Raw genomic sequence first — 16,149 nt, forward strand, 5'->3', positions numbered from 1 at the left:
ACCACCACCACCACAGTTCAAGGAAGAACATTTTAAGAGGGTGAAAGAAAACTGACGCAGACTTTTGAAACCTTCGGAACTACTGTGAGGAAAATCAACTGTAATCTAATCCTGGAAAACCTCAGGTCTGTGAAATTCACCTGCATTAGAATATCACAAGACAGCTGGAAATATAATGGGGAGGGATTACATTAAACCATTGCACCAACCCAAAATACATGGGAGTCAGGCTAGACCGTATGCTGTCCTTTAAAAAATGCGGCACTGAGCTTAAGGGGAAAATATGTTCAGGAACCAATATTATACGTAAACTAACAGGATCAACATGGGGAGTGCAGCCTGAAGCTCTTAGATCATCAGCAATGGACCTCTGTTTTGCAGCTGGAGAATATGCAGCACTTGGATGGGAGAATATGCAGCACTTGGATGGGAGGTGTCTTGACATTCCAAACAAATAGACACTTGCTTTTAACAAAACTGTAAGGATTGTCACCATATGTCTGAGGCCTACACCTGCCCACAAAATTTACCCACTTGCAGCTGTAGGACCACCACATATCAGCTGCAGCGAAATAAAGAAGAAAAAACAGCAAATTGACCCATAATACTTCAAGTATAACCACAAGACAGTTCCAGCTCATCTTCTACTCGACATCTACATACGTAGTCTGCAAACTGCATGGTAGAGGGTATGTTGTACCACTGCTTGTCGTTTCTCTTCCTGTTCCACTAGATAATAGAGTGAGGGAAAAATGAGTGTCTAGATGCCTCTGTATGAGCCCTATTTTATCATATCTTCGTGGTCCTTACATGAAATGTATGTTGGTGACTGTAGAACCCCAAACACTTAAGCAGTACTCATGACTGGTCACGCTAGTGGTCTATATGCAGTCTCCTTTATAGATGAACCACACTTTCCTAAGACTATTCCAATAAGCTGAAGTCAGCCATTTGCCTTCCCCATTACAATCCTTACATGCTCATTCCATTTCATAGTGCTTTGCATTGTTATGCCAATATATTTAATCAACTTGACTATCTCAAGTAATACGCTACTATTGCTGTATTTGAGATTGTTGTTTTTTACTCATGTGCAGTAACTTACATTTTCCTACAGTTAGAGCTAGCTGACATTTATCACAACAACTAGCAATTTTGTCTAGGTCATCTTGTCCCTCCAACAGTCACTCAACAGTGACACCTTACCATATACCATAGCATCATCAACAAACAGCCACAGTTACTGCTCACAATGTCCATCAGATCATTCATGTACCTTAAGTCAAGGAAGAGTTTTATCCAACAGACAGTGCCTCCTCCTGTCTCCAGATGGCTGACCTGAGACCCTTGGCATACCTTTGTGGTTGGACACTGCTCAATACAAACTGCACCCCAAAGAGGAAATCACGCTAGGGCAACACCTACAGTATAGTTGATAGAGGGCACTGAGTAGACTAAGGACAGGAGTCACAACATATAAAGTAAACATCATTAAGTGGAGCTGTTCTGAAGATGATCAGTGTGAATGTGGAGAAACACAAGTATTTAAATATTTGCTCATATACTCCAAGGATGGAGTTTGCTTGCACAGTTGAAGACCTGTTTTCATGCAATGTCAAGGTTGTTAAAGCTGTAGAGTTTTGGATGAAGATAGTTTAGATGTTCATGCACAGAAATGGAAAGATAAGTAAATTCAACAATTGGTTAGGTTTCATCTCTTAATCAGTTGTAAGACACTGGACTCTCATGTTGGAGGATGGTGGTTCCTTGTGTAGCCATCCATATTTAGGTTTTGTGTGGTTTACACAAATTACTTAATTCACATCAAGACTCACTCAAAAAATAATTTATCCTATTTTTTCCTGCTTAAATAAAGTTGTTAAGTGAAAAACTGGAATTTAGCACTATTCTGCAAAGCTTCTTCTCTAATCCACCGCAGGAGTAACTTCCTGTGTCAACTGATGGCAGTACTGCAGTCACTTGCAAAATGGCCAACATTAAAGTTTGTATTGCATGACGTTCTGAGATGAATTCTTGAATGCAAAATGTGAAATGGCCATTTGAATTCATAAAAGACTGGAAAATATGAACAGTGATGTAACAGAGGTTATCAGCATTGTTAGATGATGGGTTCATCACTGTAACAAAGCTGAAAGGCAAGCACCATTGGCTGGCTAAATGCGGAGCAGCAGGTTAGTGACTGCATTGACTCCATACAACATTCAGTGAAGTTTTGCCTCCTCCCTCATATAGCACTGACCTGGCACCATCCATTGTCCATCTGCTCAAGCTGCTCAGACAAGCTCAGTGTGGCACTCACTCTGAAGATGAGGAGGGCATGAAAATGTCATGTGTGTAAATGGCTTCAGAAGCAGGACTATGCATTTTACCCCTCTTGGATATGAAGATGAGGAGGGCATGAAAATGTCATATGTGTAAATGGCTTCAGAAGCAGGACCAAGCATTTTACCCCACTTGGATACATGCACTTATTAAAAGATGGACCAAAACTGTGAAACTGGACAGAGATTATACTGAAAAATCATAAATTAGTTTTATGTAAACTGAAGCTGAAGGCAGAAGAAAGGGAAGGAACTAATGATATCAGCTGCATTAGGACTTTACACAACTCATCAGCAACAAGTGAAAATGTGTGCCAGACCAGGGCTCAAACCTAGCATCTCCTGCTTATGAGGCAGTTGCGATAACTGTTCCACCACCCGGACACATTGTTAATCACAAATGCACAAACTATCTCAGCACATTCTCCAGTTGACCCACAGTTCCATCTAATGCCCCCCGTCTGCAATCACTGCTCATGTTCTATGTGCTCGCTAATTTTAGATTCCCACTGGAGGTCAAATGTAAAAGTGCACCCACACTGAAGGTTGTGGATTTGTTGCCCATCAAGGTGAATCACTTACATGAATGCTGTCTTGTTCTTTCAGATATATCCAAAAGAACAGACCACACATAATCTACAGCTGTGATACGTATTACGTAAATTGATGGTGGCAGGGGGAGAAAGAAAAGTAAAGGGAAGGAACTAATGGTAGCAACTGCTTCAGGACCTTATGCAGAATCAGCGACGATGAGTGAAAATGTGTGCTGGACCAGGACTTGAATCTGGGATCTCCTGCATGATAGGTAGTTGCATTAACCAATGTGCAACCCAGACAGTGTTTATTGTAAATGCACGGACTATCTCTGCACAGTCCCTAGCTGACCCTCACTCCCACCTAGCGCCACCTATCCGCCATCTTTGCCGATGTCCTCCAGGCTGATATATTTTAGATTCCCACTGGAGGTCAAACATAAGTGTGCCTCCGCACTGAAGATTGTGAAAATCAGGCAAATTAGTTATTTGAATGTGTGGTGTCTGTTCTTTCGGACATGTCTGAAAATACAGACACCATGCATTCATATCATAAATTAACCATCAATGTTGTGGTTTTCAACCTGTGTAACTGCATGTAGAATTCTTGACAAATTAAAAAAAAAGGAGTGTTCAAATGAAAAGATACGAAATGTGAGCAACCGAACTGCTTGAATTTTGCATATGCCACTTTGGGATAATGTACTGAGACACCTAGGCAATGAAAGCATGTGTTGACATTTCCCCCTAAAAAATTCAAATCTGTGCCCTCAGCAGGCAAGGCACTATTCACTGTCTTTTTTTAATGTCCAATGTCTGATACTGATTGAATTCCTCCATGACATTTACTCCATAGCCTAAGCAAGTCCCATCAAGAGCAGATACCCTGGGCTGCTCACAGAGGGAGGGAGTCTGTTCCACAGTAATGTGCATCCAAATGTCTCCAAGGTCACACAAAGTGTTATAGTGAACTTCAAGTGGGAGCAACTTGAGCATCTGCCATACAATCTGGACATGTTGCCCTGTGTCTTTCATGTGTTAGGTCTGCTTAAAAAAAAAAAATCACAGAGGGAAGTGCTTCAACTTAAATGACAAATTGAAGGGCACAGTGGAGGACTGGCTTCCATCACAGACACAGGAAGTATAGGAACAGGGAATCCTTAGTCTCATGAAACAGTGGGACATTTGTGCTGAGGCCTCTAGTGATTACTTTTGAATGAAGCTTTCAGTTATGCCCACAGTGCTTTTTTCTTTTGAGCACCCCTCATAGAAAGCATTACTATCTGACTGACCTTTGTAGCTGAGTGATTCCCTTGGAAAGGACACTGGCAAATGTGATCCATTTGGTTCCCACTCTGAGCTTGTGCTTAGTCTAAATATCTCATCAACAATCTTTGTCAAGTCATATGTGAAATCAGTCTAAAGATTGTTTGATTTAGGGCCTACTGAATGACTTGCTGATACAACTAACAACTTACACACATGAATCGACAGTTCTGTTTGCTGTGTGTATGAATAGTTATTAAAAATTACCCTGGTTATATTATTGCATTCCTTTCCACAATGAGAAACACATAAAAATGGTTCCCTGTATTTGTTGAACAAAATATGATTTTTTAAAAAGAAAAAATATCATTGACCTCTGATCAAACAGTATTGCTATTTATAAAGTTATGTATGTATGAAGGTCACTTTAAACATGTTTTGAAAAAGTAGTGCCAATTCCCACTTGTTTGATAACTCAAACTTCATATCTTTCCAAACTACTTTCCCTTCAATTGTTATGTGTTGCTGGAGACTCAGTGTGCCAATAGGTACTTTCTGTCACTACAGTGAAATGACTAACTCTACACTGAAGGTAGATACAGAAATGTGTTTGTATTTTCAATTCCTCAAGAAACCTTGAGAACTGAATACTCTGTTAACATATGTGCTGTCATAAGACAACAATGTTCTTCATATGGCTGCTGTTGACTGTTTCTCCTACAGTGTCTTGAAAGAAAAGTGTAATTCTTCGTTTACTGTGAAGAAACATAATTCATTTTCATATATCTTGTCCTCTTTATGGTGGTGTTAGATAAGATCAGTTGATATGGTTCATAATTTATCTCAGGGTAATTTGATGGAAAAATATTTTGTCATCAGTTACAATGTCAATGTCAATGCTGAAGAATCTGCCAGTAAAACCCCAAATACCAAGCCTTCTGTTCAAAGGTGAGATGTATTATAACCAGCAAAAGAAAAATTTGTAACATGAATTCTCTTCTGTAAAATCAAAGAAATAGCTTTGACACGGTTTCTGGTCCAGCCCCAGGATGGTGAATGTGCTAATTACTAGAACACACAAGTGAAGAAGCATGTGTGTGCATATGCTGTTTGGTTCAATTTTTTAAAGATCTTATAACACACAGTTTCAAACATTTCCAATATAAATTACGATTGACTGCTACTCACCATGTAGAGGAGGCATCGAACAGTAGACAAGCAAATTTAAAAGTTGACTACTGGATCAAATTCTTGTCATGGCTTCACCCAGACCAAACTGTCAGCTGCACATAACATTTCCACAGTCCACCTGGCTGCCATCATCAGGTAAGAAAAGATAAGCTGCTCTTACCAATAACTGATTCAGACCATGAATGACGGAACCTTTATATTCAGCAAAAATACGAAATTGTACGCACTAAGGTGATGCGCAAGCGCTCAATCTTTGCTGCTGCCCCCTGGCACAAGAAGAGTTGCAGCACCTCCAGTGGTGGATACTGGTGAAAAACAATATATCGTTAAAAATTATTACTCAAGCAGTTGTTTCTTTATATCTGATAAAACAGGATTCCAAGTTTTACTTAGTGGGTATCCATTATCACGGTTAATGATATTACTTGTTAGTCTGATTCCAACAGATTCTCATAAAACACAATCCTGTAGAAATGGTGGATTACAACTGGTAGCATGTAGATACCTATCAGTATGTGTCGGTTTCATATAAACTATGTGTCCAAGACTTCCATCATCTTTTTTATAAATCAGTTCATCCAAAAAAGGGTAACTTCCCCTCCTTTTCAGTATCCATTGTGAATCTGATGCTAGGATGAAGACAATTAAAATGGTCCAATATCTGGTTCAAAGAATCTATTTCATGTGGCCAAACAGGAAACATATTGTCAACAAACCTAAAAAAAACAGTAGGTTTCAATAAAGATGTTTTCAGACCCATATTCTCAAAGTCCTCTATAAAAAGATTAGTGAGTATAAAGGATAAACTCCCCATAGCCATATCGTCAGCCTACTCAAAATATTTGTCATTGAATAAAAATTAGGTGGCAGAGTTTTGTCATTTCCACATCTAGTTTTTCATTAATTAAAATCAGTGACTCATCAAGAGGTACCGAAATTAAAAGAGGAAAGAGACACTACATCAGAATTGACAAATAAATCAGAAGGACCAAGACTAAACAGCCTTGAACCCCGAATGAAATCCATGGAATTGGAAATAGGTGTCATTTTACCCACATGAGGGCTGAGGACCGATGCTAAATGTTTGGCCAAGTTGTAAGTCGCTGTACCCAAATTACTAACAGCCAGGTGTAATAGGACCTCACCTTTATGGACTTTTGGCAGTCCGTATAATGTGGGTGGAACAGCTGTACCAGGACAATTTTTTTTTTAAATAATGTATTCAGTTCATGAGCTCTTCTTCAGAAGTAAAGTCATCGTCCCTCTTATGCGACCTTGTGTGATCCTTATGTAATTTATGGTACGATGGCTTCTTAAGTGAATCGTACATCTTACTCGCATAATTGTCCTGGAGATTAGAATGGTAGTATTACCTTCGTGTGCTGGTAAAATTAATAATTATGAGTCCTCTCTTATAGACTAAATAGCTGCCCGTTCAGCTGAGGAAATGTTACTCTGTGGAGGCTGAGCCTGACACAAGAGGTGAGAAATGTTTTGTCTTATCTCTTTCGTCCATTCTTCCAGAAGATATGACACTGCTTGCTCAATGGAAGAAATGAATTCCACAGTGGAAATACTTCTAGGTGTGGGTGCAAAATTTAAACCTTTTCTCAATACTGGAACTCTGATATTACACAGTTCTTTACTTGTCAGATTTATCACAGTCCATCAACAAATATCATTTCCCGGTATCAGTTTTAGAAATACTGAAACCGTGACGTCATCCAGTTCTTTACTTGTTATATTTATCACAGTCTGTTAACAAGTATTGTTTCCCAATATCAATTTTAGTAATTTGGGTGCACCAACTTACAACTTTGCAAAATATTTAACATCAGTCCTCAGCCCCCTCATGTGGGTAAATGTGAACACCATATTTCCAATTCCATGGATTTTATTCAATATTTAAAGTCTTGTCATCTTGATTCCTCTGATTTACCTGTTAGTTTTGATGTGGTGTGTCTTTCTTCTCGGGTCCCTCTTGAAGAGTCATTGAATTTAATTAATAAGAAACTAGATGTGGAAATGATGCTTTGTTGTCGTATACTGATGTCCACATATTTTTTATTCAATGATAAATATTCTGAACAGATTGACGGCTTGGGTATGGGGAGTTCTTTATCCCCCATAGTCACTAATATTTTTATGGAGGACTTTGAGGATGTGGTCCTGAAAACTTCTTTTCTCAAGGCTGCTTGTTTTTTGAAGTATGTTGACGATATGTTTCTTGTCTGGCCACATGGAATAGATTGTACTAATTTATAAAAAAAATGATGGAACTTTTGGTCGCAGAATTTATTGGAAACCAACACATACTGATAGGAAACCTACATGCTACCAGCTGTCATCCACCATTTCAATACAGGTGTCCTTCAGGCCTTGGTCAAAAGAGCATATGCATCTCGGATGCTGAGAATTTACCACAAGAGCTGCAACATCTTAAGGGCATGTTTTATCATAATGGCTACATGGTCAGACAGATTTGAGCTGAAGGCACTTTTAGTTCTGTGGCTTTCCTTCAACATTCTGGGAGCATGTCTGCCAAGATAGGCAGGGTTTGAAGCAACATGAAATCACATGTGTATTCCATCTGCCAGCTAAGAGTAGAGCACTTCTTGGCTCTGTTATGGATGATTCAGGTTTGAGGAAGCTTGTCAATTACAAAATACCATGTGTGAGTGGTAAAATATACAATGACCAAACTATTAGAACCGTCAATGACAAATGTGTTCCATCATCACCATACGCTGTTATTACAACCTGACAAATCTGCGGTGGCTGAGCACTGTCTTACAGATGGACATAGGATGCTATACAATGAGACACAAGTGGTAGCAAACACTGCATGTTACTAGGATTGTGTTTTAAAAGAATCTGTTGGAATCATTAACAGGTAATATCATTAACCATAACAATGGATACCTGTTCAGTAAAACTTGGAATCCTGTGTTATTAGATACGGAGAAACAACTGCCTCTGAATCGGCCAGCTATGAGTAATAATTTTTAACGGTTTATCGATATATCGTTTTTTGACAATATTCACCACTGGAGGCACTGCAACTCTTCGTGCGCAAGGGGCAGCAGCAACAATTGAGCACTTGTGCATTGCCTTACAGGTGGATCATGGAAATATTGCATGCAGACGACAGTTCGATCCAGCTGAAGACCCAACAAGAATTTGATCTGTTAATATGCTGTGGGAAAGTCTACATTCACTATTGGGTGTGCGCGCGCACACACACACACACACACACACACACACACACACACACACACACACACACGGGCACTACTGTCTCAAGCACTGAGGCCTCAGCCATTGTTTGACACTGTTTCAGAACACTGGCTGATAACAATGTGTAAATTTTCATCAAATGACCTGTATATTTATCACTCACTATTGAAATAGAGAGAAATTCTTCATGTTTTACCAATAATGGACAAGTGACTAGCACTTTCATAATGAAAAAAGGAAACATTTGGATATTGAATGATGTGTGTTTCGCAAAGCTATATCCAGGAATAGAATTAAACTTTGCTAGTTCCGTATTAGATTGTGTTTTTCTTTGACAGGAAACTACCAACTCCAATAATCATAATTTGAAATTATTCCTATTCCTTAGTTAGTATTTTGGAAAGGATTATTTAGCAGTGTCTTGTCATAAATGTGAGCTGTCAACTGTATGTGAATGTGTATTGCTTCCTCAATTGTCTCCCTCATTGCTATCATTGATCTGATCTGTTCTGTTCTCCCCATAGATGAAATTCTGTGCAGTGTTTTCCAGATGTTACATTCTCACTAATTTACTATTCTTTTCTTGTCATAGAATATTTTCCAAGAGGCAAGCCTTCAGACTTAGGAGAATTGTTGGAAGTTGCTACACGGTATGTTGTCAAGGCGTGGGTGAAGGGAATTCACCCGCCCATATCAGGTTTGTATTTGCACAAGGCTCAACAAAAATATTACACATAACATGCAGTTATTGTGTACAAATTTTGTATTGCCGGTCAGTTTCCACAAAAGTATAAAGTTGCACTTTGATGTTGACAATTACAGTGCTAGATTGCTGCACAGATGTGAAATATTTTTCATTTGATACACATTGTGATATAAAGAAAATACTAAAAAATTAGTAACATATCTATGTGCAGTGTGCACATCATCATCCAGTACTGATATCTTTTATGAGCTGCACACCTGAAGCAATCATGTGGTTTGCAGTTTTAAAAAGTTATCTTAATGTCATGTTCATTATTGGAGGAGGGAGGGGGGTTTTCAATTTGAGTAGATTAGCGCTAGTCATAATTTGTTGTTGTTATACTTTACAGAAGTAGACAGAAGTGGTTGCTTCTAACTGTTAATGTTTAACATGACATGTTATACATCCTTGAAGTCTCTCTTTCATATAAACAAGATATCCACAAAGCTGCCAGGTTGTCACTACACGCATCTTAAGACTGCATAAGAAGAAAGCCTGTCTCTTGGTTGAGTGATGTACAGTCTGGTGATACTGTGGAGGTTGAAAAACAATGTTTCCTAAGGAGAACCTTACGACCTGTATCCTGTATCCCATCAGCCATTCTGCATTTCCTCGAAAGTGTTGGAATCAGGAAGGTGGTTTTTAGCCAATGATGGGACTGTTCATATGACAGATGAATGAACAACAAAGTGTTCACAAGGACTACAAAGAGATGTCCCAAGTGATGACACTCAATTTGTATGCTATTACATCATTCAGGAGCAGAAAATCCATGAGATCAGTCACAAGGTGAAAGCCCTATTTTTCAAGTTATGTTGTTCACAAATTGTCAATCATTGTTCAGAAACTACCAAGCTTTTTAATGTCATTTGCTTCTGTAGCCAGAACATCATTTCAAAAAAGGATTTTTCAGTTCAGACTTATCAGCTGCAGCTGCCACCAACACCTGAATATGCAAACACACTTGCAGTGGTGGGGAGTTGTCATAAAGGCCATTTTCACCACTACCCAACAAGTAAACCTCAAAGACAAACTTACCCTCAGCACTGTAAATTCATCCCTAATTAAATGAAGCGCAAAGTATCCATGGAGGGCAACAAATGAAGTGTTAATTGAATTTTATAGTACAATTCAATCAAATTGACAAAGTCCTAAGAAGTTGTAACCTTATCTTAAATCAGTAAAGCCATCAGGCCAGATGCTCTGTGACTGTAATTGTATTGAAAAGGAGGATAACTGAGAAAAGGCCAAAATATTAAATTATCTTTTGCAAAATTGTTTCACTGGTGAAGACTGAACTGAGATTCCTCCTTTAAATCATTACACAAATGTCAAAATGAGAGATACTGAAATAAGTGACCGCATGATTAAAATCACTTAATAAAGGTAAGGTGATCTAACATTCTAACAACTTAAAGTGTTTGTGTGAATCTGGGTTGTATCAGTTTATTTCCCCCAAACCACCTTCCACATCTTTATGAGGTGACTTACTTGGAACTTACAGCCACTCTTCTTTCCTGGCTAGCTGCCTGCTGGAAACTCTCTAGAATTCTCCTCCGTCAAAGAACGCTAGGTACAGGAATTTTTAGACTCATTCTACTTATGAAATAAGCAGACATACAAACTTTACTTTTGGTCCGTTAACGATGCATTTGATCTCCACACACAATAAAACTCTCACTTTCCACATAAATATGTAACTTCCTGTAAGTCTCTCGTACAGCCGAATTGAGTTACAGTTAAAAGAAAGTTGGCTTAGATACCATAACTTTTCTTAACATGAATCAGAAAATGAGTCTTGCCTATAGCAAGCTTACGTCAAGAGTTTCCAAGAGTTCTTTTCCAACTGTCTTTGTTTTAATAAAAATAGTCTATGACCCAATAAGCACAGAGCTGCATATAAATTCCATGGTTCTTCCTTACACACACACACACACACACACACACACTAAAACATCTATGGATTGCCCGACAGGTGTTTGTCAATGCCGTTCGTCCGCCACGTCTACTTTCCGCAGCTGATTTTAAACCTGCACACACAAACATGTGACGCGCAGTAGGTAGGATTCTACCATCCCACACTCACATCTAGAATATTGTGTGTTCGAGATGGTAGAAGGCTGAGTGGTTCTAGAATTTACACAGAAATTCTCTAATCACTACAGTGACTGGAGCTGATGGGATATCCGTACAGTTCTACATAGTGAATGCAAAAGAGAATTTGCATCTCTTCTAACAGCTGTTGGAGGTAAGGAAATCCAGGAAGGGTGGGTGGTAATGTGGGACAGGAGTAGGATCATGGTTGGATGGTGATATGAACTGGAAGAGGCAGGGTTCAATGTTGGAATTAGGGTGGCTTTGGTTGGAGGGATGGTAGCAAAGAAGGCATCGGTTGAAGGAGAGTAGTTCTTTTACAGTCCAGCATGGTTAAATTTGGGTGTAGGGCTAAAGGTGAGGCCTTTGGAGAGACTGAAACTTCTGTGGAGCTGAGGGTTTTGGTGGGAAGGTTAACAGCAGTGTTATGGGAATGTTTTGGTTCTGGATTTGGTGCAGAGTCAGTAGGGAGTTTGGGGGGTGTGGCAAGTTGAAAAGGTCAGCTAGGCATGGCTTGGCTGCTATGAGAGGTGGAAGAGTAGGAACACTTTGGGTATGATGGGGTTGCATAGTCATGGCCCAAGGCGGCAGTAGGATGTTAACAGGTTGGATAAAATACGGTGGTGGTGTCTGGAATGCTCCTCCAGATGTTGGAGAGCAAAGAGCAAAGGATTCAGTTTCAGATATGTGGTGTATGGAGTAGGGATTGCAGAGTAGTAATATCTTGCTGAGGAGGGAGCAGAGGTGGTTCTGGGATGCCTGTGCCATGGATATGTTTTTGCAATACCATGTTTGTGATGGCAAGGGATTGGCGGAATCAGAATAGGTGTGAAAAAGAGAGGTGAGATCCAAAGAAAGGAATCTTTACGGTTGTTATGCTATTAGATGGGATTCCATGGTTTTGGCAGCATTTGAGAATCAGGATGTGGAACTGGTGCAAAAAGATGAACCAAGAGTCCATTGTGGCAGGAATGGTGTAAAGGAAATGAGAATGACATAGAAATTGGCAAAATAGATGTAGATGGTTGTGAGAGGAGCTGGATAAGCAAAAAGATGCATAAAGGAACGTAAAAAAAAATATGTGAAGATGTGCAAAAACATGCACAGACATGTAAAAATCTGCAAAAATGTGTAAAACCATTTAAAAATACGCACAACTATGTTAAAAACTTAAAGAATCGTGGGAGAAAAGGAAGGATGAGTTGTGTGTGTGTGTGTGTGTGTGTGTGTGTGTGTGTGTGTGTGTGTGTGTGTGGGTGTGTGTGTGTGTGTGTGTGTGTGTGTTTTGCAGTAAGTGAAGAGAGATGGAGGGGGATGGGTTAGATCGAGGATCAACAGTCCATGTGGCAAGGGCAGGTGTGGTAATTCAAAATGCTACAGGATGTCAGGATGGGATCAATAGTTATAAACATAACTACAACTATCAGAGGAAACAATCTGGGGCATCAGATGCTGCATTAACAATCAGCATAGTCATGAAGTCTGTGTTTTGTGCGGACAATCGTTGATACAGTGTGGCTCAGAAGTGATGTAGTTTGGGAGGCAGTCAATAAACACAGGAAAGAAGTGAAAGAATTGACACTGAGAAAAGTAACTCTGTAGAGAACAATAACAAAGGAAAAGATCACAGTGTTGTAGGCTGGAAGAAAGGTTGGCAAAATCAAACAATGGAAACTCCTGCTAGAATAACAACAATGTAGGAAATGACAGATTGCTTCTCACCGTAAAGAAGACGTGTTAAGTTGCAGACAGGCTCAATTTAAAGACACTCACATATAGCTTTCAGCCACAGCCTTCATCAGTAAAAGAGAGACAAATGCCATTCGACCACTGACTCCAGCATCTTGTGTCAGAATGCAACTATCACATGGGATGCAGGCAGCAACCTGGAGGTGGCGGGGAAGGAGAAGGGATAGTAGTGTACGGGAGGGGAGAGAGACAAACACTGTATGGTGGAGTGTGCAGGGACTAAAATGCCAGCAGGCACACCATCTGGGAGTTAAGGGGCAAGGAGGTAGGGAAAAAAGAAGCAAAGGTGGAGAGGAGCGCAAGATGGGCGGACGCATTGGCAGAGGGTGGCAAACAAACAGCACATGAGATGAGAATCGGGAGGAGATGATAAGGTCAGAGGTGGTTGAATCTGTTGGGTGGAGGGTGTGGGGACGGACAGTATGTTACCGTGGGTTGAAGCCAGGTTAATTACAGGAGCAGAGAATGTGTTGTAAGGATAACTTCCACCTGCGCAGCTCAGATAAGCTGGTGGTGGACGAAAGGCTCCAGATGCTTTGGTTAGTGAAGCAGCCATGGAAATCAGACATGTCATGTTCATCTGCATTTTCTACCACAAGGTGGTCTACTTTGCTCTTCATCCTGGTTGGCAACCATACCAAAATAAAAAAGTGGTCCTGTAATTGCAGCAGAGTAGGTACATGACATGGCAACTTTCACAGGTGGCCCAGCCACTGATGGACTAGGATAAACCCCATTAATGGACTGGAATAGGAAGTGCTGGGTGGGTGGATTAGGCCAGTTTTGCTCCTGGGCCTTCCATGGTGATATGGTCCTTGTGAGAAGGGTTTGGGATTGGGAGTGGAAGTGGCATAGGGATGGACTAGGATGTTGTGGAGGTTGGGTGGGCAATCGAATACCACTTTGAACTGTTGGCAGTATCTTGGGTAAGATGTCCCTCATTTCAGTGTACAATGATACATAGTAAAAGCCCTAACAAAGGATGTGGTTCAGTTCTTCCAGTCCAGGGTGGCACTGGATGACAAGGGGTGGTTAGAGGATTGGGGGTGTGAGAGGAAATGACACAGATCTGTTTGTAGACTAGGTTCGGAGGGAAGTGCCTGTCTGTGAAGGCCGTAGTGAGACCTGAGCATATTGGGTAAAGTAGTTTTTGTCACTGCAGATACACTGTCCCCAGGTGGCCAGGCCGTATGAGAGGGATTTTTTGGCGTGAAAGGGATTACAGCTGCCAAATGCAGATACTGTTGGTGGTTGGTGGGTTTAATGTGGACAGAGGTGCAGATAGAGCCATCATTGTGGAGGAGGAGGTCAACATCTAGCAGAATGGCACACTTGATTGGGGGGGACCACTTGAAGGAGATGAGAGAGAAGGTGTTCACGTCGTGAAGGAATGAAGACAGGGTGTTTTAGACCTGGGTCCAGATCATGAACATGTCATCAATGAACCTGAATCAGACTAGAAGTTTGGTGTTTTGGGAAGCAAGAAAAGTCTCCTATAGGTGGCCCATAAAAAGGTTGGCGTAGGAGGGTGCCATGAGAGTGCCCATGACGGCACTGCGGATTTGTTTATATACCTTCCCTTCAAATGAGAAGTAGTTGTGGGTTTACAGTAAAGTTAGTAAGGTGTATGAGGAATGAGATAGTGGGTTTGGAGTGTGAAGGGTGTTGGGAAAGGTAGTGTTCAGTATCAGTAAGACCTTGGGCATAAGGGATGGTGGTGTATAGGGAGGTGGCATCAACAATGTTGACTGGGGATCCAGGAGGTAAAGAGGTGGGGATGGGGAGTCGGTAAAGAAAGTGGTCGTTGTCTTTGATGTAGGAGGCTAAATTACGGGCAATGTCTTTTTTCCTATTACAACAATGGGAGAAGGTTGTTGTGCTGGGAACCAGGCCACATGGCAATCAGAGGAAATTAACCACTAGATGTGACAGGCAATGAGGAAAGTGGTGTAAATTGTGCAATTCACTGTGCCATACCCTTACATGCTGTGGTTATAATATTTGCAAAGATGTGTTGTGCATCGATGAGAGTCTGAGTACTACTACAATAAGCTGTACTCTACATCATAACCACATAATTAAATTTTGAGTAGGCATTGTCCCATGATTCATTAAAAATAATTCATATATTATTTCTCTGTCAGTTAGAGGCCCAACCAGTATGCAGTGTTTGTGGATACCAATTGTGGTATGCCATATTTTAGTTCCGTATTTGCTGTTTGATAATCCTACAGTAACCTCAGACTTTAAACAAACATTGAACAAGTGTAGCACAAGTTTCAAAATGGTATAGTTGTCCCTTTACTCCAGGGATTCCCAAACTAATTTGGACAAGTGATCCCTTTTCCAAAATGAACTGTTACCTTAGACCAAATTACCTACTTTTAAGATCAACCCCCTTATTCATAATGGTCTGCTAACTTAAAACAGCTGCTACAGAGTGTTATTTTTCATTCTGACTTAGAACGATAGAAGAAGACAGAGTGAGAATTAGCAATACTTTAAGTTAGCAGACTATTATGAATAAGGGGGCCTATCTTTAGTTTTTTCCTATTGATACAAAATACCTTGGAAAACTTTGCACTTGGTTAAGTGAGTAAAGTTGACTTCATTTTCTCATCAAAATTTAACAAAATAAAAAGACATAGAATTTAGTAAATATCAAGTTTAATTTATAATGATTATTACAAATTAAGTACTGAAAAAATTTAATAGGGGTCGATTCTTAGACCTCGTTGACCCCCAAAATCATTTTCCGTTTATGTCGACCCTAGGAGACCGATATCGACCACTTTGGGAGTACCTGCTTTACACAAGTGGTCAGCCAGCCACAAGAATCTAAAAAATACAGGTTTCAACACGTCTAGCTCACCGGTCACCTTTAATTAAGAAATATTTTGTCTTCAATCTATTACATATATTCTCTCTCTCTCTCTCTCTCTCTCTCTCTCTCTCTCTCTCTCTCTCCCCCCCCCAACACGCGATCTAGTGT

The 16,149-nt window shown here is 40.2% G+C and overlaps 1 protein-coding gene across 1 annotated transcript in view; it reads left to right on the forward strand.

Annotated features, from left to right (window-relative positions):
- LOC126355997 (uncharacterized) overlaps positions 1-16,149 on the forward strand; it is a gene marked incomplete in the record, with an annotated part of 124,930 nt that overhangs the window by 91,987 nt on the left and 16,794 nt on the right. The window contains 1 exon segment of the mRNA XM_050006630.1: positions 9,162-9,266. Within this exon segment, the coding sequence (XP_049862587.1) occupies positions 9,162-9,266 (105 nt within the window).

Source organism: Schistocerca gregaria, chromosome 3 (assembly GCF_023897955.1).
Source record: "Schistocerca gregaria isolate iqSchGreg1 chromosome 3, iqSchGreg1.2, whole genome shotgun sequence".
NCBI classification, from domain to species: domain Eukaryota; kingdom Metazoa; phylum Arthropoda; class Insecta; order Orthoptera; family Acrididae; genus Schistocerca; species Schistocerca gregaria.